We start from the raw sequence: 26,407 nt of genomic DNA, 5'->3' as shown, positions 1-26,407 counted from the left end.
ATATTGTCCTTGCTCCACCGCATGATTGGCGGAGGCTCAATCACCATATAGCCTATAAGGCAGTGTGATCACTAAATAGAGATCGTACTTTGTCAGCATTTCATCCGTGGTCTGTTACTACTCACTTGCGATGTGATAGGAAAGCAAACGAAACTTGACGCATACTCTATATCCAACCTCGCTGATATCTTTCCTACCATCTCGCTCTCTTAGAAAAGTCTGAATTTGAGTTTCCTTGAGAAAACATGCCTTTTGGACAGCTTCCCGTTGGCAACAACCCCGTCCCGCAGCATGACCCTCCATACAGCAACGACGTACCTATATTTTCCGACGTCACCATCCTGGTAATCCGGTACCGAACATCCTTCGCCAGCATCGGCCGCCTCATCCCAGACGTGCTCGAAGTAGAAGAGGAACCATTAGTAACCGCCACACAACTAAAATACGGCATCGCCCCTGTTGGCCCATTCACCGAGTTTATCCATACAGTGGAGGCGAAATACCAGGGTAAATCCTACGACTTCTGCCTATCTCTAATTGTAGACCTTGAGGCTGCCCTCCTGGCTGGCAGAGAGCAGAATGGCTTTCCAAAACGACTAGGTCGTCTCTCTCTAACACCGAGCACCACATCCAAAACTACAGGGCATGTTGAACGGCCAGTTGGTCAGACATTTTTGCAATATAATTTCGAGGCCAAGGCCAAGCAAAGCCCTCCTCCAAGACTTGACAAGCCATTCTTGAGTTTGAGGGTTATTCCATCACCCGTTGCGGGCGCAAAGGCATCGATCAAGGACCTGGTGCCTAGCGATTTTGAAATCAAGCCGGCTGAGGTCTGGGAAGGGGTTGGGGAATTGACGTTTCCTGAAAAGTGTCCACGGACAGAAGCGGTGAATAAGATTGAGATACTTCGGTATGAATCGTCGACGTTGGCATATGGATGCGATGTTATATTGCATCCTGCAAAGGAAGTTTTCCCATTATGAGAGACAGGAACCTAAAGTGGTGGCTTGAGTTAGACATGAGTAACAATGCATAGAAGCAAGTCACTGATTTTCGCCAACCTGCAACAACACCAAAGTGCAAGAAGCCAAACGCAAGAGTCGTAACCAAAGCACCTGCAAAACCATGCAGAAAGCCGATTTTTTTTCTTTGCATGACAAAACGCGTTTTCCATTTCACGTTAACACTCATGGTATCATAACCTATTTTCCCAATGTCATAAACAGCCTATCTCCAATATCTCCCAGACCAGGCTTAATCATGCCCTTGTCATCAACCCCCTTGTCACACCCACCAACCCACACCTCAACACCCTCTTCCCACTCTCCACACGCCTTCTGCAGCCCCTCCTCCGTCGCCAATATGCTCACGACGATGATCCTCTTGACGCCCCAGTCCTTCAACGTGTCGATTGCCGCTTGTGCCGTCGCACCCGTAGCGATGATGGGGTCTACGATGATGGCCAGCTCGGGCTGGGGAGATGTTGAGCCCGCGGCGGTGTTGTGCGGGGTGTGGTAGGGTAGGTTGTTGTAGTATTCTACGGGTTGGAGGGTGGACTTTTCGCGGTAGAGACCGAGGTGGTGGATTGGGACGGGGGTGGGGAGGAGGGAGGAGAGGGCTGGGACCATGGAGAGTCCTGAGCGGAGGATGGGGACGAGGGATATGGAGGTGGGTGCGGGGGAGGTGGTGGTTGTGGTATATTCGTAGCCGAGGGGGGATTTGTCCTAGATGGAGTTAGTGGGTGTTGTGGTATAGCATTGATTGGTATGGCTATTGTCTGGGGGACCGTTATGGTTTTGGGAATATGGAATCCTTTTATGGATATGTGGCTCGGAATACCACCCCACTTGGTCATGTTATGTGACCGGATGAATGAGAAAGATGGACGTACTGTGCCCGCCGGTTGTGCCTTTAAGCCTGCGGCCAGAGCTTCATAACCGACCATGAGAGCCAATTCATGCACCAGCGTTTGCGCATCTTTGGACCCTGTGCTCGCCGATCGCAGCTGTGAGAGCTTCGCCTGGAGACATGGGTGTGTCGAGACGTGAGCGTTCTTGGGGAGGTTGATGCCAGACATATTGAATATGAATTAACGAGTAAACGTAGATAGTATTTGAGAAGCGTTCTTGGTATTCTGGAATATATAGTGGTGCTCAACTAGATTTACTTGTCCGTTCAAGAAGGTGCATGAGACAAGCGCGTGGTCACGTCTAAGCTCCCCACATGCCGGCGATAACAGATGCCACGGCGTCGGGCAGCTCCGTGACCTGAAACCTTGTCACGCCCTCGGCAACTGCATGACACTTGACCAGGGTCCCATGCGCCAATCGGAGAAAATGGGATCGCCTGTCATTCGTCGCATGGCTTTGCATAAGCAAAGGTTACTTGAGATTTGACCTTTTCTTATTTGGCGCAGGAGGGAGGAAGAGGGAGGCACCATGGGCTGATATACGTGTACAGTCCCGTTCCTGGGGACTGCCACGTCCTTCTCGTCATCATAGAAGCGAGCATGGCGCATTACTAAAAGTTGCACGCGGCGTCGAGCTGAAGTACTTCGGGCTTATACATGGAAAGGTGTCAATCTCGGTACCGCGCGTCATAGCACATTCAATCTGCAGGCACACGGGATGGCAATGGCAGCTATGGCCAACTCTGCAACTGTCCCCGTCGACCAGGAAGACATCCCTTCGAAACGCGAGTCGCATTTCAACAACCAGCGCTCGTCGCTGCGTTCGTCTACCGTTTCCGAAGAGTCAGCGCACCGCCCACAACCACGGTCCCGAACACGCAGCGACCTGCGCCGTCTGCACGACTTCAACCTCGATCTGGAAAAAGTCACTTCGGAGCGTGCGGACAGCGAACCAGTACCTGACTCCCCGACCTCGACCGCTTCGCCCGCGCCCAATGTGCCATATACCTCGCGCCAACGCGATTCATCATATAGCAGCGTGAAGCGACGGGAACGACACTCCGGAAAGCACAACTCGCTCAGCACAGTATCCTCGCGAGCTGGAGGTGGACAAGTGAAATCAGGCGAAGACCTTTTGGCCCCAGAGTCCTGGCTGCACCTCTACAACGAAAACGCACAGTCGCCCAACCTCCCGCAGCCTTTGCGAACACCCAGGACGCGAGGGCAGAGCAGGCATTCAAACCCAGAGTATGGGAGCAGACCCGCGTCCCAAACACGGCAGCAACAGCGATCGAGAAGACCCTCTTTCCCGCTAGGACGAGCAGCAACAGGCTCTCAATTAGACATTACCGCCTTACCCAGTATGTCGCCTGTCCAAGAGCACGACAACCACAACCATGCTCAAAACTACGACCCACACGCAGAGTACTACCTACGTTCCAAGCGCACCCCCAGCGCACAAAAAGCATCGAGGTTGGCTACAGAACTCTACACGGTCTCCTACCTGATCTTCTTCTCAATATGGGGTACGCTAGCTCGTCTGGGTCTACAAGCCCTGACCTTCTACCCCGGCGCACCAGTCATCTTCTCAGAACTATGGGCCAACGTAGCGGGAACCTTCATCATGGGTTTCCTATCCGAAGACCGGCGTTTGTTCGCCGCAGAATGGGGTCAACATCAACACCGCGATAGCAGACAAGGAGAAAAACTGCCAGAGCCATCCGACTACCCCGCCGACCACACGCGCGACAAACCCCGGCATGGCAAAGTCAAGAAGACAATACCCATGTACATTGGCCTTGCAACAGGCTTCTGCGGCTCTTTCACCAGCTTCTCGTCTTTCATCCGCGACATCTTCCTCTCGCTATCAAACGACTTGAAGAGTCCGATTAATCATCCTTATCCCCCGAATACAGCCATCCCTTCTGCAACTACGACTGTATCGCGGAATGGCGGATACAGCGTCATGGCCATACTCGCCACCATCATCATAACAATCTCAACGTGCTACTGTGCGCTCCACATGGGAGCTCACCTCGCGCTAGCCCTGGACCGGATAACGCCTACCTTGCCCTTCCGGCTCACACGCCGCGTCGTGGATCCGCTCTTCGTAGTGCTGGGCTGGGGCACATGGTTCGGCGCCATCATCATGGTGTGCTTACCGCCGCACTTGGTATGGCGCTCCCAGGCCCTCTTCGCCCTCGTCTTTGCGCCCGCGGGATGCCTGCTCCGTTATTATGTCTCCTTGGTGCTGAATCCTATCAACTCGTCGTTTCCGCTTGGTACTTTTACCGTTAATGTCTTTGGTACGGCGGTCTTGGGTATGGCGTATGATCTTCAGCACGTTCCGTTGGCTAGTACGGGGCGTGTGGGTGCGAGTGTGGTTGGGTGTAGTGTGTTGCAGGGGGTCATGGATGGGTTCTGTGGTTGTCTTACGACGGTGTCTACTTGGATCGTGGAGATTGATACTTTGAAGAGAAGGGCTGCTTATTTGTATGCGGTCGCGAGTGTGGGTGCAGGGTTGGGGTTGTTGGTGATTATCATGGGGAGTGTGAGGTGGACCGTGGGTTGGCAGGAGATTCTTTGTGTGACGTGAAGGAGCAATAAGGTAATGTTTTTTTCCTTTTTTTTGCATGAAAGAGGAGGGTTCGCATTTTTGGTGCGTTTGTGAATCGGCTCAGCCTGGTATGATATGGATGGTCTGCAAGAACGATGTTTGGGCTCTTAATGGTAAGTGGCATATGATACATGATACGACAATCGAGAACGGCATTTTTGGCAATTACATTATAGCGACGTACAGCAACGATATACCCAAGATAGAATGAACTTTGCAAATACGCTAAACATTACGCTTGTCCACTCCTCCTTCTTGATCTTTCTCATCCATAGGCGATTGAAGAACTGCATACTCCTTGTCCATCACTCGACCTATGTATTGACTTCCGCCAAAACTATGCATCCTCAATGCTTCGTCGAAGCGCACGCGTAGGGCGCGCTGCTGGCTGACATCCTGGCTGTTTTCTTGCCTTGTCTCTTGCATATCCAATGGGACCTTGATGGTGGTGTCGCTATCAATAATGGTCATGCGTGGCCTCGGAACTGGACGTCGGGTATCTGTATGCTGGAAAGTTGTTGATGGCACTTCGGTTGTGCAGTCTACATCTATACCCCCCTGCATCTCTACCCTGCCATTTTCATGAACACGTCTGGCGATCTGAGATTCTGACACGTCATCTCCAAAAACAAGCCGACTCCTCCTGAACCTTCCACTTCCGTCATCCCTTTGGATTGGTAGTGGAAGACGTTGGCGTTCCCGACTGGCTAGTCTATGCGCACCAATCGCCCATTCACCCTCATCTTCTTCCTGCTCTTCGGCTCGGGTGCGTATGCGTTTCTGACGCTGCGCACGAACAACCATTCGGGGTCTGACTGCTTGCCGGTGCAGCTGTCGTTGTTGAAGTAGAAGGAGAAGGACTGTAGTTATGAGTGCTGACGCTAACGTGAGTTCGATCATGTTTTGGTAGCCCGATATTGTTAAAGGAGTGGACAGAGGGTCAAGGATGTGAGGAGCGTAGAGTAGGAGGCGTGAGTCGAAGGAATGGAAGAATCTGAGGAAATGGTCATCGAACATTCAGGGTAGCGATATGTTTGTGTTGTCAATGTCCGAATCACCATCCGTATACGCTTTTCAAACACTGAAACACAACCCACTGTCCATATAACTCATATCGCGCGAACGTGTTTGAATGACACAGCGCTGTCACACATCTTGCAAAATGAAAGAATCTGAGGAAACGGTTATCGAGAATCCGGGGTAGCGATATGTTTCCTCCACTATTTATCAGCCTTAGGTTCTTATCTACTATGCCCTATGTAACGAAAATGTCGACTAGCTAGCGATAACTGCCACCTTTCTTCAGCTCAGTTACCTCGGCGGCAGTTCCAAAAGCCGCTAGGTCTTTATCTTCCTTGACCTGGCCAAACTGTACTTCGAGATCCAAGAGCTCTCGCGGGTGATTAACAGATCCACCCAGACATGCCTGTTTTGCCAATTTGTTGAGAATGGAGTTTCCATTCGTTGTCGCGCACAGTACTTGAAGGAAGACACCAGAGTCAGCAGCCACGCCATTCTGCACGAGAGCGACCAGTCCAAGAGTTGCGAAAACGAGGTAGGTAGCCAGCAACACTGCGTACGAACCGATGAGACGTTCTGGTTCTTTAAATATGTATCTGTTTTCGTACGAGATGGAGTTGACCATGGTCTGGGTCCAGTGCGTCGCATCGTTGAAGATTGAGAGTGTAGTGTTTTGCATGAGCTCCTCGATGACTGCAGGGGACAATTTGAAGCGTACATCAGTGAACCGGTAGTTAGTGTCATTGCGAATATTAACAGCTAGCGGTGTTTGATGAATCATTGTGTCTTCGATTTGCTGAGCTTCAAGTCCTGTTCCGACAAGCGTCAACTTCCTCTATTCAAGGCATGATCACAAGGATAAGAGAGAACCATGCGAGCTCTTTGGGAGGAATGGTATCAGTTGACGTACCGTATTGCTGGATGTATCCAGACAGGCAATATACCATTGCGTCGCTCATAGCCAGTACCTGGGCTCCGTGCATCAAATCCAGAATTTCGTTCTCCGTTTTATTTCCATACTGTGTTGGGAACTTGACCGGATCAGTCCGTGGCTCAGAATTCATGAGGTCGTAGAACAGTGAGCTCACGACCAGAGGAGACGCGTTCAGAGGCTTTTCATCAGTGACATTTACATCGATGCTCTGGAAACCGTTCCTGTACTCCACCTCCGCGTTGTACTTAGCGTCCATTGTCACGCATTGAATAAACCGGTAAACGTCATCGTTCGGAGCCCGGTAGCTGATGACGAAAACGAATGAGCTGTTTGCGGACTGGCCGAAGACCGCATCTTTTGATAGTATCGGCGCACCCATATAATTATAGTGCGTCGGGTCAGAGTCTTCGAGGTTTCCGAATGTATTTCCGAGTGCTATAGGCAAAGTAGCAGATGTAAGATTCGGCATCGTTGTCACCTCTGCACATCGCAGGCTTGGGGCCGCAAACGTTAGAGTGTATGAGCAATTAAGCCCACAAGGTGAGGGCTGTGTAAGGAAAGCACCTTGAAAGAGTGTCGTTCTAGCTATTTCCTTGAGTCTATCGACAGGCCAACTTACATGAGTTAGTTCCGAGCGTCACATGGGCTTGCAAGATAGATTGCCAGAGTTGGTGGAGTCTTACCGATATTCTCCATCAAAGCCAGGAACAAACATAGCGTTTTGGAAGAACGCAACAGCGGATCCGTTGCCATGGTAGTCGATATCCAGTGTAGTGACCTCTGTCGGATTGGTTTGAGGAAGGGGATAGACATCTACGATCAGCGCACCAGTTGGGAAGATTGTGGTGATGATGGGGGTCAGAGGGAGGAAAAGCCCGAAGATCCAAAGGACTGGAACATGCCGCAATATGTCAAGCCGATACAACTTCAAAGGTCCTGTGCTGAGTGAGAACAGCGCGTCAATCTTCGAAACTGACAAGCGCTGTCTTCGCAAGTACCACCAGAGGAGTTGGTTGAATGCTTGAGATGCCGAAATCGCGAGAAGCAAAGAGAATATGCGAGCGAAGGCCATGGAGATGGAATTATTCCAATTTTGTGGCACGGTCACGGCGACGCGCTTATGATCAAGCTTTCGGCAATAGATATAGTGTGTCACTGCCATTAACAAAGCTTTGTAGCATTTTAGCTTCAATATAGCCCAAAGTATTTGTGTAGTAGCATACCCAAGATGAAGCTGCCAACTATGATGGCAGGCGTTAGCCAGCCGATCGTCCACTTGCAGTTACTAGATGGATGGTGATCGAATTTGCTATCGTTATAAGCGGTTTGAAACCCGTTTGACAACAGAGGATAATTCGCCCGTTCCTCTGTGTAAGTACTCAACTCGTATGCATGATTGTTGTAGACGGTATCATTATCCCCTTCGAGAAGCGATGGGCGAGAGGAGGTGGTTGGGCGTGCTGATGGCTTTGTGGATGACATGAATGGAACAAAACTGGTGATAACATTAGCATGTACAACAGGAGATTCTCCGTGCGGTAAACTCCGATTCGAAAGAAAAAATCTTACCAAGGCTATGGATGTGCAGTTTTAAGAGCAGTTCAACTTGTGCTTTTACAGATTCGCACTAGGAAACATGAAGCATATATGTTGTGTTGACTCTACGTGAGGAAATGGTTAGAATATCAACACGTGAAAAGCTCAGCTGATGATGACCTTGGGTCGAGCTGATTGTCAGAGTGCGCAGTCGATGGCGGAGTCCGATCTTCGATGTTCTAGAGTTCTTGTCGTTCACTAAAATACGCCACGAAACGTACAAACGACGTGGCGCAGATGGTTGACCACTGTCAACGAAAAACTTAGCGGCCCAGTTGGAGAGATAAGAACCACAACTCGCATGTGTATTGAAGCATTACGCCGAGCTGCTATCATCAAATAACGCCTAGTTCAGTAGACCCTCAAGCTATGGAGAAGGACCGCATTCGATAAGACATGACACAAGTGTTGCACGGATGTTGTACTTAAAGAGGATTTCTTCTGTGAGGGGTCAGGTGCGGCTGAGAGCACAATGTCGAGTGTGTCGCAGCAAAGCTGAAATGCAGAAGTTGCGGTACAACTAAACGCGAATCCGCATACGACTAGGCTTAATATGCTTGTGGCTAGAGGCGCAGGAATATGTAACCTAGTAACACTATGAGAGAAGCCTGCCAGCCCACTTAGGTAGGACTCAAGATCGGTAACGGAACAGCAAGCAGTTTTCTACAGTGTACCGCCATCTTCAGCAAGGCTATGATATTAACATAATAATACAGATTTCAAAAACCTCAAACACAATTCGCCGTCCATACAATTCATATCGCGCGAACATTTGTGAATCGCACAGCGCTGTCACTTATTTTGCAAACTGCTCTGGCTCATCCCCCACCACAAACTTCAGCACAGCTTTTGAATTCCCTTTTTCCTCCGACGTGACCTTAATCCACCTTCCCACTCCACCACTCTTCCACGTAGTCGACGCCGTCTCCAAATAATGACCGATAACCTCCGCAACCTCAACAGCCAGTTGCTTCGAATAGCAATCCTTGCTCACAATCTCCTTCACCGCCTTCTCTTCCCCTTTACTTTGATCATAGAATATCTCCATCTTAGTAAGCGCCCCATATCCTGCCCTCCACTCGGACCAAAAGTCGCTCGACTGAGCTTTGCGCCTCTTACTGCCATTGCTGAGGAGGTCGTTCTCAGGACCAGGCGCAAGTTGTAGTGTGACTTTTTTGATGGAAGGAATTCCATAGACGGCGTCCACAATAGACGATACAGTTGAAGAGAGGGGAAAGACAGCAACGAAGCTAAATGAAGTCAAATCTCTGCACAACGCTGGGTTCTCGCATAAGCGACTGAGAACGAGGAAGAGGATCCTAGGCGCGATCTTTAGGTGAAATTCATATGTGCTGTATGCGGTGATCGAGGAGCCTTCGTTGTAGCCCAAGTGGTTCCAGGGTCGGCGATGAATGAGCGGAGCGTCGTTTGTTCGGTGTTCTTGTTGGTTATTCTCTATGGGCGGTTGATCGCTAAGAAGCTCAATGTAGTGCATCTTCATCTCGAAAGCCCACATGTCGTTGGTACCCACATGTGAATCCAACAACGCGGCCATGGTCTTGGGTGGTGCAGCGACGACAACACGTGCTGGCTCCAAAACATCGAATACCCTGTTCCAGATGTCGGTGACTTCGCGCGCCAACGGTCCTTGAGCGGTAGATACATGGCGCAAGTCGTATTCCTTGTCTGTGTGCAGCACCACGCTCTTGATGTGATGTTTCAGCTTGTTTCCTGTGACAAACCGCGAAAAATTATTGAAGTCCCTGGAAAGATGCGGTAACCACACTTTCGACGGTGTCGTCTTCAAGAATTCATCGCCTTCCTGGATCCGGCATAACTGGATAAACACATCATCCATGGCTGGCGCAAACGCTTCCCCGGTCGTTGCTTTGAACTTGCTGCGCAACTTTGTATACAGCATGAATTCGTGGTTGCTTAGACTAGAGAGCTGCAATTGCATGCTGTCGACAAGGCGAGCGTCCATGGGCACCCATTGTGGTTCCTTGTCCAGTGCTATGCGTGTGAAGCGGAAGAGGATGGGAAGGACCACTTTTCTCCAACGCCATGAAACAAGGGAGAGGGATTTGAGTGGCTTGGTGTTGACTTCGGTATACGAATAGGCTAGGTCTGCGCTTGGCTCGTGGTTGAATTTGGTGATTGATGGTGGTTGAGACTCGAGGTGCGAAGCGATCTGGGCCAAGAGCTCGTTTGGGAGGGCCTGCATGATGCCTGAGATGGATGCAGTCACGGATAATACTGAAATTAAACCACTGTATCGATATGTGTCGATCTAGTTGTATGTACGTAGTGTAAAGGATACCATTGAGGTTGCATCGGATGAATGATGCGGCCCGAAGTTGTGGATCTCTGCATACGTCATCCCGTCTACCATCAGCAGCCGCTATACTGCTTCGCGAATGCTAGGAAACACTCTGTCAAACATGTTTCTTCACACTTCTATCTCTATTACACGAACCTGGATATCTTATCGCGATGATTCGCGACTGCATTCGTGTTGACTCGGTAAAGATGGAGGTGCCCCGCTCCTGAGGCCCGCAGTGCTCATGCAGGCAATTCTGGAAGTGTAACACATACGCATCTCGACGCATGAAGATGCATCTTTTGGACACCGAAGGATGCACTGAGTTGTCTCTATTCTACATCTTGATTTGTCTTGATGCCCCCCTACCCTCTTGTGCATAGGCATGATTGGCTTTGCGATCAAGTTCAGTTCAGCGGTATGCATGACTTTGCCGAAGCTGCATATGCGGCGACTATCGTCTCTCCCCTATTGGCTTCTGATCGGTTCAGCTGAGATATGCTGAGCAGAGGTCAATTCAGGATCGCGTATTCATACAGCCTGGACGTCAGCTCGCTATAACAATTTCACCCGCCACTCAAACCTGCACTGTTGTCAAAGATCATTGTTACCACACCTCGGTACTATCTCAATCGGTCATGTCAGTAGACATAGACGCGGCAGCTCCCGCTGAACTCGTTTTACCGACAGATGGACTTTTTTTGGCCAGGGTTCATACCATTCATGGAGGACCTGGCAGGAGATACGAGGTTAAGGGAGAAGCGGTTGATTTTTCCAAAGAACTTCCCTCTGGAACACACGGAGCCCGATGGATACATGTTCCAGTAAATGATCTATTATGTGTGGATGTAAGTATGTTGAATAGCCTAGCTCTAGCATAACAGCATTAATATCCTACCAGCGATGTTTCCAGAAGTATCGACACGCTTCGATGGGTGCAGAAATCACGACATACAAGATGCGTCCAGTCTTCCTGCAGAAGCCCGATGCTGATGATCCTGCGAGACTTATCGTGCCTGAACATGCGAAACATTTAGAGCCTTCTTGTACTCCAGGGAGGATGCCTGGGCTTCCTCCTCTGACAGTATACGTAAGTCTGACGTAAATTGCAGAAGGTGGCATTCAGATTGCTAATCACAAGCGCCAGCTTCCTTATATGAGCTGGATGAAATACGGTGAGTATGCGAACATGAAGGATATGTATAATTCGTCGAGTTGTCCAAATACCCCAAGCAAAACAGATTCGTCAGCTGGAGAAAAGACACAACCCTCAAAGACAAGACCAATTGCCTCTCTCAATACTCCTGAAACCTCAGCTGGAGAAAGCAAACAGCTCTCGAAGAAAGAATTAGGTGACTCACTCAACACTCCTGGAAAGTCATACCCAGTGGACGGAGAAGATTCCTGGCCCATAACTTCGCCTTCTCAGGTCATCCAGAAGCCACAATATCTGAGGAGAACCCTAGATCAATTCTACTATCCGGCTTTAGACGATACGAGCGACCGGGATAAAGATCAAACAATCTCGAAATGGACTGGAACACCGTTGAAGCAGAACGGCAGAGACAAGGCTGCCACTGATAGCGCTATGATCATGGTCGACCAATTCTGGTGCTGGATCATCGACGAGAGTCTGTCATCTGTTCTACTGACTTTGCCCTTGATGGCTGACTAGCATTTTAGAGACCATCATGACGAGTTTCCCCAGCGGAATCTTCAGTGCTTCTTTTCTAGGTGTTGAAGACCTTTACCGGAGCATCACGAAGAGCATGTCTCGTGATCCAGAGCAACTGAGAACGGTTGAGGATATGTATTTACTGCTGGTCGAGGAAGTGGCGGGCTACATGTTTAGTCAGGTCAACAGAAGCGTAATAGACGTGGTCGATATCTACAGATGGGCTACTGGCAAAAAGGTAAGCACTACTGGAAGCATCTCATGTAATACGGTATAGACTGACTGTTTTTACAGGCTGCTACTCAGACAACATACTTCCAGATATTCCAAAAGGGCTACGCCAGTGGTGGACATAACAAAACTATATTCAACAATCGTAGCGACCTGAAACTTGTTTTAGAGGTTGCAGACATCATTGACGAACTCAAGGTACGCACTCCAGCTGTAATGCACGTCAGCCTACGACTAACACGTAACGGCATTTTGTAGATGATTCAACACCTCTTGAATACTCAAAAAGATGTCGTAGAGTCTTCCATCAAGGCTTTAAATACACATGTACTGAACCCACCTGAAAATCAAGTGAAAGAAACAATCGTCCCTCTGCTCGCTCAGTTTTCCAGCATCAGCGGTGAGGCGGAGCATACACGTACGATGGTAAATGTATCCTGTATCTACCGAAACGGGCGACACTTACTCGTATAGCTGTTTAATCTACTGGACCTCAAGTCCAATGCAGCAAGTCTCGCCGAAGCTCAAGCGGCGACAACTCAAGGCAAGGCTGTGATGCTATTCACGATCATTACCGTGATCTTCGTAAGTCTGATCGCGAAACTCATAGTTGTGGCATATATCTGACTTCGATAAACAGCTTCCTCTATCATTCTTCACGTCTTACTTCGGCCAGAACGTCAGAGAGCTCACGGGGGACGAAGTAAATCCTTCTACTTGGCACCTGTGGCGCGTAGCAAGTATGTACGCTCAGAGTTTAATGCGAATCAATACTGACGAAACATCGCAGCGCCCATAACGGTCGTGGTCATTGTGTTGTCTTTAATCGTTGCATACTACATCACTCAACCAGATAGTCTATGGTGGGTTTGGGAGACTTTAACCAAAGTAAGCACTGCTGTTTCGAAGAAGGTAGTGTCTATATGGATGAAGCTCGTCGGTCGGTGGCAGAGATTCACTACCTTCCCTGTGGTACTAGAGCGCAATAGAAGGCCCCGCAACACACGCATGATGGTTTAGGATCCGTTTGGGGCACATGTCAAAGATTTCGGGCAGCCTAAGGTCGTGAAAACAAACGAGATTATCGTCCGGACCAGTTTCGTGACACGCATTGCATGCGACTGATTTCATCTTTCTAACCCTTGCGCTCTTTCATACAATTCATCATCTTTTTGACAAATTCTACCCCCTTCTGACTCATGCGGCGCAACATTGATCAGTCAAACAGAAAGTCGGCAGACACGTATTCGTGGACAGAACATCTGGTTGAACAAGACACAATGATCGGACATGAGTCCTACGTCAAACATCCTATTCAATTCGCCCCCAACCATTATTTGCCGACCTCCCTTCATTATCGGACAGGACGTCCGTCTCATCCACTTTCGTCTCGATAATCTTACCTTGTTCTTCCACTGGTACACCCTCATCGTCGACTTCCAATAGTACCGTCCTCTTCCCTTTCTTCCGATGAAACTTCACTTTTTTCTCTCTTTTCGGTGACCCAGGACCAGTATCCGATTGAGTTGATGGAGAAGGCGATGGCGGCCCGTTCTGACTACGCAGGGCACTCTTGAGCGGAAGACTACTAGCCCCGTTGAGCAGCAACAATGGTTCGTTCATGATGTCGAGACCTTCTACAATGGGAGTTGCAGGCTCGTCTTCCACATCCATCACCGCCTCCCCAAAATCGGCCTCCCAATTCTCTCTTTGCCAGTCTCGCACGACGTCTGGTTCTATCTGCAACCACTTCTGTCCCGCATCTTCCTCTCCAGGCGCCGGCATGCCTTCTACGTGCCAATATAAGAGGTAGTTGTAGGTACCAGCATTCCACCTTAGACCAGTGCAGTCTTCCACCAGCACACCCGTTGTTACATACCATTCGATATTCCGTTCCTTCATCGCGGCAAAGGCAGCAGGGTCGCCGATGCGGTAGCGCTTACCGACTGGAAATTGCCAGCGAAAGGGGAGAGGGCGGGGTTCGTCGAGGGACGAGGCCCGAGAGCGGATTGATGAGGGTAAGGTGTTTAGAAGTTTTTGAGTAGATGGCTGATGCGTTGGGCCGTGTGGGATGCGAGGGTCGGTTGCGACCCCGAGCAGGCCTTTGACGCTCTCTTCTGTGCTCTCATCTAGTGCGTGGCGTCGTGCTCGAGGCGCGAGACGGGTTGGGGGTATGCATTCTGCTGGCTCTGATATCTCTAGCGCACTGCCTTTTCGCCGGATTGCTATCGATGCATCCGCTAGCAAGCCCAACCTGAATGTGCTACCTGGACTTGTATGTCCTATGCCAGGGGCGTCATCGAGGTCAGTCTCTATTAACATTCCTGGGAGATGCTTGGCAAGATTAGGATAGTCTCCGCATACCACAAGGTCCTCAGCCACGGTGCGCATGGCGTGGGCAACCGCTTCCAACTCTTTTGATACTCGGCTTTTGCTCAACGATAACAGAAAACAGCAAATCACAAGCAAACTTACACCAATGCGATAAAAAATGGCGCAATAGATAGTCTTGTTATAGAAGATTGGTGTGAGCAAGATTTTACCTTAACTATATGGTCGCTGTGAAGCCCTGCGACCAAGACAGAAGCTTAGCTGGCGGTTCTTGACATTCCGCGTTCCTATATTCATGTTGCTGGAGGACGATAGTCTTCATGCACCAAGGCTTCAATGTGTTGAATGAACGCAATAGGTGTGTGATGGGATCTCAGCAGGTCTCAGCTGGCGGTGATGACACCCCTTGCATTGGTTTATTCCAGCAGTAGCCACCTGCAGCATCGTGGCGTGACCACGACAAGCTGTGGCCAACGCACAATGAACGTCAGAACATAAATATCCTAGTAAACTGACTCCCTGGGGACCAGCACAGCGCACTCGATGCGTTTTCGAGAGAATCTTGGCGGAGGTCAGTAAGATGAGGTTGGTAGTGTAGAAGCAGGGACAGGTGCCAAGACGGATTACCGAGACGATCCCGGTTAGAGGTGCAGTGGCGTGCAGGCTACGGGACGGCCTGGTCACGTATCTTCTCCATTGCGCGTGCGACGCCTTCCGTATTGGCTGACCGGCCTGCTGCCTTCCCTTTGATCTTCGACGTCCTTCTCTTCACAGCCGGCCATACACTCCTTCACCTGCACCGGCCCGCTGCATCGCCTATCTTCTTCTGCACTACCACGTTGCTTTCACCTACAAACTTTAACTAGCGCTGCGTGCCGTCATGTTTGCTCCCGGAAAGCCCAAGATCAAAACGAGAACCGTCCTCGTGAAGAAAGCACCCGCCCCCACAGCGAACCCCTCACCGTCACCACACACACGGCCAGGCAACGGCACACGCAGTCACAGCGCATCAGGGCCGCCATCGAATCGATACCAGTCCACCCCGCGCTCGCAAGCTGCCGCACGGGAACCCGCGCGCAAGTCGGTTTCCGTGTCGCGTGTCGACACTCGCAAGCGCAAGGGCACCGATACACCGCAATGGGCAAGCAGCGACGAATCCAGCGATGATGAGGACAGTGACCGGCTGGGCGTCAAGCGACGGAGAACGCGGCCCGCGAGTAATAGCATTGAGCCTATGAGTCTGAACCGCGCACTCGAGCCGGACTTGAAGAGACGTATACGAATAGAGGAGGCAGACACAAAGGCCAAGGCGAACGGGACTTCGAACGGGACATCAAATGGAGTTGCAAACGGCACAAACGGCACGTCGGATATGCTGAAGATGGCGCAGGAAAACGCCGCCTTCAGAAAGAAGAAGGCCGTGTCGGGGAAGAGCACACTAAAACACGGTTTCGAAATGACAAAAGACGACGTCGCAAAAGCCTACAAATCCGCTTTCCCCAGTAGCGAGAAGAAGTTCACTGTCGAACTCCAATACCCCAGCCTATCACGCCCCGAGAAATTCGAAGCCGTAGCGCGCAAAGAAGTAGACGAGGAATACAGTCCCCTAGACGACATCTACTTCAGCATAGAAGAAATCATCCAGCACTATCTCCCACCCGACCTCGCCGCAGAACTCTCCTCCGACGCCCTAGGTACCGTCCGCCTCCTAAAGCGCGCCGTAACCAAAGACGACCCGGAACTCTTCAAAGCTGAACTCGCCAAGTTCAATAAGTTGATCAAGGACCAATATGCAAATGGCACGATACCACGTATCCTCGATGACATGCACGCCATCCCCCTCAGCCTCGTCAAGCGCATAACAGCACAATCCTACAACCGCATCGTCTCCCCACACGCACACCGCCTGCGCAAAGTCGAAGGAAAAGAAACCACCTACGGCGAACTCTTGACGCCTTTTGTCCACAAAATCTTTGCGCAAACAGGGCTAAACAGCGCACACACGTTTGTCGATCTGGGTTCCGGTGTAGGCAACGTCGTCTTACAATCCGCTCTTCAAACCGGCGCCGAATCCTGGGGCATCGAGAAGATGAAACTAGCCGCCTCCCTCGGATCGGAACAAGCTGCCGAACTCAAAGCGCGCAGTAAACTCTGGAACATTACGCTCGGTCGCATCGAGCTTATCGAGGGGGATTTCTTGAAATCCCCGGAGATTGATGAGGTGCTGAGAAGAGCGGATGTCGTGCTGGTGAACAACAAGGTGTTTGGCGAGACGCTGAATAATTTGCTGTTGCAGAAGTTTTTGGATCTCAAACAGGGGTGCAAGGTGGTTAGTCTGGAGAGCTTCGGTGGTGGTGCCAAGCAGGGGGTTAGGAATGAACAGAGTATTGCGGGATTGTTTGATGAGGAGAAGTATGAGAGTGGGACCAACAGTGTTAGTTGGGCGGGCGAGAGTGTTGAGTATTTCATCGCGGAGAAGGCGAGGTGAGGGGCGTGTCTTTTTTTTGGTAGTCGCGGTGATCTCTTGATATTTCTTTAGATACGGGGGAAATATACTAGGGAGGATAGGTAAAGGTTTGTACTATACGGGAAGAGCTGGAGGTCAAGGCAGTCTTTGGACATGTTTTCTGGATAACAATAACAGCAACAAACAAAGGGGACGGGCGAGCGAACGAGCGAGCAAAGGCGGAACCAGTCAACTTTTGAGCATAGCACACTTGGCGTTTGATTTCACATCAATACCCCTCCTATCTCTTTATGTAGCTATACCAACCACAAAACCAAACAAACCATAAGTGGAATCAGTTCTATGCTATGCGTCTACCTCGCGAACGATTTGGGTCGTGTACTTGTGTCATATACAAGTTTCATATTCTTACGTCACTCCATGCATGTTCCATTTTGTCATATTGAAAGAGCACTTTGGTTGTATTATATATACCGAAGGATAGTAAAGAGCGCCATCCGCTCCATGTATATATATATTTAAACCAGAATTAACCAGATCCCCAACCTATCCCACCAAACACCATATATGCAACATGTATCGTAAAGGAGCGTGTATCGGGTATCGAACAAAACCACCACCACCCAAAAAACAAAAAGGAGCGACGTCGCTAATATACAGACAAAATCTCGACCAAAAACAAGAATGCAAATGTCGTGTTCTCGTAATATATTTATATACCCGAATCATATCCACTCCCTTTTTTCAACACTTTCCTTCCATCATTGGCGTCCTTTTTTGTTGCTTCCTTAGAACAAGAAAGCAAGCGCTCCCAAGCCAGCAACAAAGCCCACAGCCCCATTCTTAACCGCAGCACCACTCTGCACCGTCGGACTCTCCGTCGCATCACCTCCATTACCACCACCCGTCGCAGTAGCCTGAATAGGATCGACAAAGGTATAACTCGTCATGGTACTAGGGCGGCCCTCTGCATCCGTCGTCGTAATGAGCTTGATGGAGCTGACCAAGCCGCCACCGGGTGTATACGTAGTCAAGAAGGTGGACCCTTGCTCGTCCGTCTCGGTCTGTACCTCGCCGGCCGTGGGCGCGTAGTTTGCGGCTGATGTGGTGACGGTGGTGCGGCCTGCGGAATCGGTCGTGGTGCGGATGACGGCGGGGCGGTTCTGGGTTTCTGTGCGGACGACGGTGGAGCCGCCGGCGACGTTGGTCAGGGTGCGGGTTACGGGGACGGAGGCGGTGACTTCGGAGAGGACCTGTGTGGTGCGGACAACGGTTTTGCCGTCTTGGGTTTCGGTGGCTTCGACGGTGATGATGGCAGGGCGCTGCTGGGTCGTTGTGGTTTGCACCTGGGTGGCGGTTTGGACAATGGTTGTGCCGTCTTGGGTTATGGTTTGTTGCTGCGTGTTGGTGACGGTTGCGGCCGGAGGGGGGTTTGCTGTTGTTGTTGCGTCGTTGTTGGTCTCTTGGGGTTGGGTAGCTGGGGGTTGCGACTGCTGCTGTGTCTGTGTCTCCACCTGTGTGACTGTGGTGCCCTCTTGCGTCTGTACCTGCGTGACCGTCGTCTCTTGCTGTTGTGTCTGCACGTTCGTCACGGTGGATGCAGCTGGCGGTGGTGCCTCACTTGACTGTGGCGCAGGCGCCGCAGACTCAATGACGGTGGTGGTGCCGTTGCCCGAAGGCGCCTGTCTCTTCTTCAAGTCGTTGACAGCGTCCACGATAAGCTTCGTAGCCAGCGCCGGGTCTTCGTTGTGGATGTGTTCGACGCCCCGGTGATGCGACTCGAAGACGCCATTCTTGAAGTCCTTGAGTCCGCTCAATGCAGCTTGCAGAGATTCCTCTGGCAGCGCATTCAACAAGTCCTGGAACGCTTCGTGTGCGCTTGCGTAGATGGTCTTAGGGTGGTCGGCTTGTTTGTTTGGTGCAGCACCAACGGCAGTGCTCATCAATGGCAGGGCCAGAACGGCCAACTGGCAGAAAGAACGCATCGTGAGAGAAAGTCGGCGAGCACGAAGGGAAACGAAGGTAGATTCTCAACGAAGGGAAAGCGAAACTGCGTGAATCGTGTTAGCAGGTCGTCATGCTATAACCATGGCCGTCATATGTGTACAGGAAAAAGGAAACCTGTTCCGGACAGGCAGCTGGAACTGTTAAAGCGAATGGGCTGGGGTGACTGAGAAACGTCGCGGACTGGAGAAGCAGGCTTACGCACAATCTGTCGCTTCCGAGTGGCTGGTCAGTCTAGACGCCACAGCCCGACAATCGATAGTCGGCTCTTATTTATTTCCAATTCCCAACGTTCAATCCAGAACTACGTTTCTTTTTGCCGGCAGAAAAAGAAGGAAACAGCGAGTGTATTCGTATCGTTCGTTCGTTCGTTCGGTCGGTCGGTCAGCGATCAACAACGAGTGTGATGTGCAAGAAGTGGGCGAAACGTGTGGAGTAGAAGGCTTCGAAAGAGGAGAAACGGAAGATCAGTCCTTAAGGCAGAAGGCGATACGGTTCCTGTACGAAGTAACACCAAACTAGCTTTAGTTAAAGCGCTGCTGATACATGGGCACTAACTAGGGAGCTTGACAAGAAACACGAGGTTTGGACCCGCTATTGCTCATGGATCCCATCATCACCTTTCGCCTCTCAAGCACGCCTAACAGAGCCAAGCATCAACATCCCGACCTTTCCGTCGCGGATCATGCGTTAGGCCCGCCGGAGGTGCGTTCAGTGTTGAATAAATCGGTATTCTTCTAGATCTAATTGCTTGTCGTGCATGCCCCAAGCAACGCATCACCCCAACACAGACCAATCCTTCCACGCGAGATACAATCCAACTGAATATACACATGTACATGTTGCAAAGCTTCAATCATGAAACGGCTTACAGACTGAACCGAACCGAGCCTAGCAAAAAAGTTGGCACGTAAACGTCGGGGTCGGTATATACGAGATCCCCCCCCTGCAAACGTGCAAAAGGGCTCGTTCGCTTGTTCAGCCAGAACGTCATGGATGGGCCGAGCGAGCCAGTTACCGATAATAGCCTGTCCCGGTCGGACGTCCAGCGCTTTGAGAGGAAGCCTCAGCACGGTTTCAACATGCGAACAGAGCGACGATATTAGTCTCCGTGTCCGCGGACCATGTATACCTCTATACAAACAGCATTATAGCCATCGTCATCGCAATCTTGTTTTTCATTGCACTTTTTGCGCTTGATTCCCTCATCTGCTCTACTTACAGCTCGCAGCTGAACTTGGCTGCTTACGACACTTCCCCTCGTGTTTTCAAAAACCAACGTGCTTCCTCGCTCTGACACTTCGTATCTAACAAGCACGTATCAACTCCGCTCCGGCGGTTCTAGCCCCTAAAACCGTCGAATCACGAAATACCCCCGTCTGCCGGCAATTTTTAAAAATAGCTACATACACACACAGTTCGTAACCTATGACTATGCTGCCAATCCAGTTCGAGACTTGTGCTCGCATATCTACCCACTCAGATGCATCTAGGCTGCTGCTGCTGCTCCTGCTGCTGCTACTGCCCTCGAATACGTGTGTATATGCGCAATCCCGCTAGCGCGTTCGGCATGTCGCCACGACGCTTATGTCGTAGCAATTGTTGTTGGGCATCGGCCGGGATGCGGACTACGGCAGAGACGGCAGCGCGGCGTAAGAACGGTAGCAGCGCCGTTGGTACTCAACATTGTAGCGTTTTTCATGTGTAGCAAGTAGATTTGTAGGTTGCCATGTATCCTTGGCTTTGATATGTACTGGTGTTCCAGAGACTTTTACAAGATGAAAATCGCTTTCTTTTTTTGCTCTTGTCTACTACTATTGAAGAAAAGATAACCCCGCATACTATTGCTCCATGTTTGGTTCCTGGGCTGTAGCCTACTACTAAGAAGACAAAGAAAAAAGATTGCAGTCTTCACCTTCTGGGTAGCTCAACGTTGGCCTACATTACTATGCGCACCAACGTAGGCACGACAAACAAACTCCTGGGTATACACCACGATCAAGTAATCACGACAACCTCACACGGAGATTAAACGAGCCGCGTCCGCGATGCCGCTCCAAACCCGATCAGAGCTCAACACCAAACATGGTTCCAGAATGAAAATGAGAATGGATTATCATTACCAGGACCGCACGCCATGCATCAACGCTCAGATAATACTTTGCTAGCACGCTCATCACTTCGTCGCAACATCGTTGTATGCAAAAAACTTCCCATGACACGTACGCTTTTTCGGACTGAAACCGCCTACCATGTAGCCATCAGCACTCTGCCCACCATGGCAGATCGTAAACCTTTATTCCGGACAACGCCTCTCACACTTCGCTCTCTATTCCTTCTCGAACACATCCCTCAATCGCTCACTGCATAGGAAAACGTCTAGCTTGGTACTACGGAGCCGGTTGCTCTCTTGGCACAAGCGGCTCTGTCTCCTGTTCCTGCGCTGCCAGCGCATCAGAGATAATTTCTTGGTTCACCGTCTGAGGTGTAACAGTAACAGTCGAACCAGAAGAAGAATGCATTGGCCCACTCGGCGTTGATACCGTTTGCCCAGTAGGTACCTCCGTAGCCGTTGAGTTTTCTGGCTGTGTAGTAGTTGGCGCCTCAGCTTCGACCTGTTCACTACCTGCGGCACTCTGGGCTGCGACTGGTGCTGCAACAGGGAATGATTGTGCAGGAACCATGGCAGTAATGGGTGACTTGGGATTCCTATCAGGAGACCTTGCAACAGATCGCGGTTCAGTCAATGCAGCTGGAAGATCCGTTCGTAACGCCATCGCCGGGCTCATTCTGGCAGGTTTCGGACTCGCACTCGCCGCTGGCGCTTGCACATTCGGCGGCTGTGGCGGGGTCGGGCTCGTCCCGGTAGGCGTAACGTCGCTCGATTTATCCGTTTTAGTCGGCGTGTCCTCCATTGTCGAGTGTGACGTTGGTACTTCTGACGTCCGCCCCCTCGCGATAAGCGACTCTGGACTCTGCATAATGTTCTGTGAAGGAGGCAAATGGCTCGAGCTACCCGGGGGGCTCTTGGCACGTTCGCGCCTGTCCACGCGCTCCTTGTGATCCTGCCTCCGTTTGTGGAACCAGTCAAACGCACCCTTCTTATCTGACTTCTCGTGATCAGGGGGGCTGCTGCCGAAGAGTACAGAGTCGGAACTTTGGTTCGTATCGTACTGCATGCTCCTCCTTCCTCCACCTCCTGCGGTCGTCCATCCAGAACTGCTGGCAAAAGAGCTCATACTCTTGTCAGCACCAGGCACGGAACCATGCAGATCAGTGGTGCTTGTGGTTGGCGTTGCCTTGCTTTCTCCACGCCTATGACCTTTCCAGAAGCTGCGTTTTTCCTCTTTTGGCTGATCATCTGGCTGCTCACTCTCTGAGTATTCTGTTGCCGTGCTGTGGGACCGGAAACTGGCAGAGGGGGACATGCTGGGCTTGAGTGTATTTCCAGAAGCTCGCGAGGAGTCCGGCAGATTGTCCCTGGAACTGCTCGCTTGGGATTGACCTTGCGCGAAGGGAAGCGAGGGTGGTTGTAATGGCGAAGGAGGCCCTTGAGAGAAATGACCACCAAATCCTGAATCGCTGCCACCAAGAGAGTGCGTGGAGCTATGTGCACTCATGCTAACGCTGTTTGGCATCCTCTTCTTCTGTAGTTTGTTTGGCTTCTTCCCGTCTTTGGATTCCTTTGACTCGTTTGGAGGAGAGGCTGCGACCTTGGCTAGTATTTGGGTAAAGGTACGAACGGCAGGTGTTAGTCCAACATCGGGTCCCGAGTCAACGGGTGCTTCCATGAACTCTGAACGCTCACGTGTTGGCGTATGATGGGGACTGTGAAGAGGACTACGCTGGGGACTGCGTGGACCCGGCGTAGTTGATCTTGGAGGCAACAGGTTCTGTGCCGTTGTCTGCGTGGGGACATTCGGAGTGGTAGGCTGGCTTGGAGGGATGATGCCTGGAGATGGGAGAGGAAATCCGCCCGGCATATTGTGGGTGGCAGGCGTAACTGCGGGTCTATGCTGTAAAGGTTCTGTGGATTGCATAGCTGTTTCCGGCGGACGATAAGGCTGGTAGGGAGTGGGCATCTCTATCTTGTTTGGTGGCATGGTCTGCGCCCGTTGTGGCTGTGCCACTTCAGGATCTACAGGTTGTGTGGCTGGAGCAGTTACTAAAGACTGCGGGCGTTCCCGCGGAGCTTCCGTTACTTGTGTAGCTTCCGTTACTTGTGTCGGCTGCTCAGGGGCAGGAGCCTGAGCAGTTGGGCTGACAGCCTCTGGTATATCTGCAGGCATTGGTGATGAAAGTGGACTCTTCGTGTCTTCAGGACCAAGTTGCTTGGCCGCAGGGAAGCGAGGGCTTCCAAGCGCTGGGGAGCGCTTCGAGGGTAACGTGTTGCTGCGATGTACTCCAGATGTCGTCGGAGTGACGAATGCAGGTGTGATGGGACTGGGCACAGCGCCTGAGCGTCGTGAACGCTTCGAAGATGTGGAGACGTTCCTGCGGACACCGCCATATTGGCGAAGACTCTCCGCGCCAGCGCTCGAAGTAGTCGACGCCGACCGCCCAATACCAGTGCTGTTTCGAGGAGTAGTGGGTGTTCTTGCTTGTGGAGTGGAAGGTCCGCTTTCAATGTGCTTAACAGTACCTTCATCGACTGCTGTGCCTTCCATACCAATCAAGAAGTGGTCCTGGTTGTCGATGAGGAAGATGAGCACGTCCTGGCTCAGCCTATAATCTACGGGAGACATGTCGTGCTGTGGATGCGAGAGGAGTCCAGGCTGGAAGATGGCAGCCAGGTTTGAGGTTGTCATCTTGTTAACATCAGCCTTGGCGGCGAAGACTGCAAGCAAGTCCAAGATGTAGAGCAGAAGTTGTCGGTTCAGAGACGGCAGAGCCTTGATCTCGTGCTGATAGGTGCGCACAGCGGCGTCTGGATCGAAACCTCCCACCGAAGGTTGCTGGCCTTCGCTGGGGCCTACAGCCTCGGCCTGGTGGCCTTTGAGAGGATCCCGGAACGGGTCATAATGCTGCAGTGGTATGATGGGCTCCGGGAGGTTGTTGAAATAGCGTCGCAGAATGTTGGCGGCGTCGTGTACAGTATACCCGGACCAATCTAGACCTTTTCCGTAGCGGGGAGGTGTGTCAAAAGCAGTCCTCAGCTCTTTGATGCGCTTCTCGGAGCCCGCTAAGCGGAAGATGCCTTCTACGTCGGTCGCTGTGCGCTGTTAGCAGCTGGCGCGAGACGGGACTCGCTTGACTGACCCTTTTCCTTGAGGAAGACACCGCACTTGGCGACGACGATTGGAACGTAGCCGTAGATGTAGCTCTCGCCGTGCTCGTTGAAGAGCGATATGGCGACATTCGCATAGGGGATGCTTTGTATGAGGGGCACGCCAAAGATGCCAGGAAGGGCGGGTTCTAGTGGGCGCGAGTTAGTGGTGCTCGCGACAGAGGAGCGGCGCATTTGGTACCTTTGTCGTCGTCCTTTTTCGCAGGGCGCTTGCTAAACTGCCTCCACCACGAGGTCAAATCTCGACGCGACGAGGCGGGTTCTGGCGTTGCGACGGGGGCAGGCTGGGGCTCGCCATTGCGCACGCGCGGAGTGTGGGGATTGGTGTGCGTGCCTGCGGGCGCCATGGCAGGCTCGATGGTGGTGAGGGACAGTCGTGTGGATTCGGGTCCTGTCCAGGTACAGGTGGGCCCCAAGTGGGCAGGCGGCAGCTGTCTGGGGGCCGCCGCTATGTGACGTCGGAGGGTAGCGAGGTAGGTAGCGAGGGAGCGATGGTAGCGAGCGTGCACGAGGTGTCAGCGGGGCCTCTCTCGTATTGCTGTGGCGGTGACGGAGGGATGGTGAACAGGTCGGACAGAGCGCGAGCCTTGTTGACGCGACGGGCGGTTAGGGGTACAGATGCAGCTTGTCGTCGGCAGGCTCAAGGCTGTCGGGTCACGGCCGTCGGGTCAAGGCCTGGTCGGGCGCAATATCTTCAGCGCGCGCCTGAAACTGTGGCTCGAAGCGACTTGAGCATGCAGGGTCGCCTTCTGCGAAGGGCAATGATCGCAGGCGGGCGAGGGAATCAAGTGGCAGCCCGCCGCTTGACTGACGATGAGCAGCAGCTTAGCGGCTGGTGATGTGTGGCTGCGGGCCAATTGTCACCATCCAAGGAAGACGGCACGGCGTCGCCTGACTGACAGACACAAACGCGAGGCGTGAATCCAGACGGACGGCAAAATACAGCGGCGATCAATACGGATAGCGGATTGCAGCTGGCATTAAGAGGGGCGTGTTATCATGTTATTCTTCGATTATCGCTGAAGTTGGTTCCAATAATAACGACCGTCTTGGCGGGGGGGAAAGGTACAGGTACTGGTACAGCAAATGCGGGAGACGATACCGGTCCAAGATATGCGACGGCACAGGCCATTTTTAGCATCCCTTCCAGACTGCCTTGCAAGTATTGATTCGAGCATGAACCGTTCAATGCCGCTGCCAATCCCAGCCATGAACACAAGAGGGCTTGTTTCCCGTCGTTTGGTGACTTGAAGGAGCGTGGACGGGCCGCCTGGTGGCCTAGCTCGCGCCTACATTTTTGGGCAAAGGCTCGTCAGCACAGCATCCAGACAACCACCCGACGTCATACCAAATTTCCGATTGAGTAAACAATAATCCGTAATCACCAACACATACACCCCCCAGACGCTTGCGGATATCATGGACTCGTATGCAACTCTGAATTGATCCCTTGAGACTAGCAAAACTAACCGCATGCAGACTCACGGCAAATGAACAGCGCGAGCTGCAGTCGCGCATGGAGAAGAAGCAGATGAAGGAGTTTATGAACGTGAGACTTACCGAAATCAACCAATACCCGGGCGAGCATCATTGTGCTAACCGTCCTAGATGTACTCCAACCTCGTCCAGCAATGCTTCGACCACTGCGTCAACGGCTTTGAGAGCAAGTCCCTTACCTCGCGCGAGGAGAGCTGCGTTATGCGATGCGTCGACAAGCACATGAAGGGCTCCCAACGACTAGGCGACCGCTTCCAAGAACAGAACGCTGCCATGGCACAACAAGGTGGAATGAGATAGAGGCTTTGCAAGCCAGCAAAGGTGGCATAGGCGGAAGATGAAATCTTTGCGACCATCGCCCATGATCCGCCACGAGCTGGTAGTAGGCTCAACGGCCATGGTGACGGCTAGCTATGTTATTTGGCACGACCTGTATTATAGAAACGAACTTTGAAATCTGGTCCCACGCGGACAATGATTCGTATGCCTTTGGCAGGCTTGGTTCACGCAAGCTTTAAC

General features: G+C 51.6%; 11 protein-coding genes across 11 annotated transcripts; 5 read left to right on the top strand and 6 right to left on the bottom strand.

Annotated features, from left to right (window-relative positions):
• Positions 1-245: 245 nt before the first annotated feature.
• Positions 246-983, top strand: J4E82_009686 (uncharacterized protein; the record flags this gene model as incomplete). The annotated part of the gene is made up of 1 exon (XM_051735909.1): positions 246-983. One exon carries the CDS (start codon positions 246-248, stop codon positions 981-983), a length of 738 nt encoding a protein of 245 aa, XP_051584357.1.
• A 219-nt stretch (positions 984-1,202) lies between these two features.
• On the bottom strand, positions 1,203-2,077 carry J4E82_009685 (uncharacterized protein; the record flags this gene model as incomplete). Its single annotated transcript, XM_051735908.1, has 2 exons — positions 1,203-1,724; positions 1,892-2,077. The coding sequence occupies 2 exons, from the start codon at positions 2,075-2,077 to the stop codon at positions 1,203-1,205; spliced, it is 708 nt and encodes a 235-aa protein (XP_051584356.1).
• A 565-nt stretch (positions 2,078-2,642) lies between these two features.
• Positions 2,643-4,505, top strand: J4E82_009684 (uncharacterized protein; the record flags this gene model as incomplete). Its single annotated transcript, XM_051735907.1, has 1 exon — positions 2,643-4,505. The coding sequence occupies one exon, from the start codon at positions 2,643-2,645 to the stop codon at positions 4,503-4,505; it is 1,863 nt and encodes a 620-aa protein (XP_051584355.1).
• Positions 4,506-5,805: 1,300 nt separating this feature from the next.
• J4E82_009683 (uncharacterized protein) lies at positions 5,806-6,859 on the bottom strand (the record flags this gene model as incomplete). Its single annotated transcript, XM_051735906.1, has 2 exons — positions 5,806-6,356; positions 6,457-6,859. 2 exons carry the CDS (start codon positions 6,857-6,859, stop codon positions 5,806-5,808), a joined length of 954 nt encoding a protein of 317 aa, XP_051584354.1.
• Positions 6,860-8,872: 2,013 nt separating this feature from the next.
• J4E82_009682 (uncharacterized protein) lies at positions 8,873-10,410 on the bottom strand (the record flags this gene model as incomplete). The annotated part of the gene is made up of 2 exons (XM_051735905.1): positions 8,873-10,346; positions 10,397-10,410. The coding sequence occupies 2 exons, from the start codon at positions 10,408-10,410 to the stop codon at positions 8,873-8,875; spliced, it is 1,488 nt and encodes a 495-aa protein (XP_051584353.1).
• A 1,142-nt stretch (positions 10,411-11,552) lies between these two features.
• J4E82_009681 (uncharacterized protein) lies at positions 11,553-12,519 on the top strand (the record flags this gene model as incomplete). The annotated part of the gene is given in 4 exon segments (XM_051735904.1): positions 11,553-12,027; positions 12,080-12,309; positions 12,366-12,500; positions 12,514-12,519. The coding sequence occupies 4 exon segments, from the start codon at positions 11,553-11,555 to the stop codon at positions 12,517-12,519; spliced, it is 846 nt and encodes a 281-aa protein (XP_051584352.1).
• Positions 12,520-13,613: 1,094 nt separating this feature from the next.
• On the bottom strand, positions 13,614-14,693 carry J4E82_009680 (uncharacterized protein; the record flags this gene model as incomplete). The annotated part of the gene is made up of 1 exon (XM_051735903.1): positions 13,614-14,693. One exon carries the CDS (start codon positions 14,691-14,693, stop codon positions 13,614-13,616), a length of 1,080 nt encoding a protein of 359 aa, XP_051584351.1.
• An 820-nt stretch (positions 14,694-15,513) lies between these two features.
• On the top strand, positions 15,514-17,121 carry J4E82_009679 (uncharacterized protein; the record flags this gene model as incomplete). Its single annotated transcript, XM_051735902.1, has 1 exon — positions 15,514-17,121. The coding sequence occupies one exon, from the start codon at positions 15,514-15,516 to the stop codon at positions 17,119-17,121; it is 1,608 nt and encodes a 535-aa protein (XP_051584350.1).
• A 767-nt stretch (positions 17,122-17,888) lies between these two features.
• J4E82_009678 (uncharacterized protein) lies at positions 17,889-19,085 on the bottom strand (the record flags this gene model as incomplete). The annotated part of the gene is made up of 1 exon (XM_051735901.1): positions 17,889-19,085. One exon carries the CDS (start codon positions 19,083-19,085, stop codon positions 17,889-17,891), a length of 1,197 nt encoding a protein of 398 aa, XP_051584349.1.
• A 2,409-nt stretch (positions 19,086-21,494) lies between these two features.
• J4E82_009677 (uncharacterized protein) lies at positions 21,495-24,738 on the bottom strand (the record flags this gene model as incomplete). The annotated part of the gene is made up of 3 exons (XM_051735900.1): positions 21,495-24,316; positions 24,364-24,519; positions 24,573-24,738. 3 exons carry the CDS (start codon positions 24,736-24,738, stop codon positions 21,495-21,497), a joined length of 3,144 nt encoding a protein of 1,047 aa, XP_051584348.1.
• Positions 24,739-25,810: 1,072 nt separating this feature from the next.
• On the top strand, positions 25,811-26,188 carry TIM9 (protein transporter tim9; the record flags this gene model as incomplete). The annotated part of the gene is made up of 3 exons (XM_051735899.1): positions 25,811-25,818; positions 25,871-25,940; positions 26,000-26,188. 3 exons carry the CDS (start codon positions 25,811-25,813, stop codon positions 26,186-26,188), a joined length of 267 nt encoding a protein of 88 aa, XP_051584347.1.
• Positions 26,189-26,407: the final 219 nt, after the last annotated feature.

Source organism: Alternaria postmessia (genome assembly GCF_024291825.1).
Source record: "Alternaria postmessia strain BMP 2775 chromosome Unknown scaffold_97, whole genome shotgun sequence".
NCBI lineage: Eukaryota > Fungi > Ascomycota > Dothideomycetes > Pleosporales > Pleosporaceae > Alternaria > Alternaria postmessia.
The sequence above is the reverse complement of the archived record's forward strand: the minus strand, read 5'-3'. Positions and strand labels throughout refer to the sequence as shown.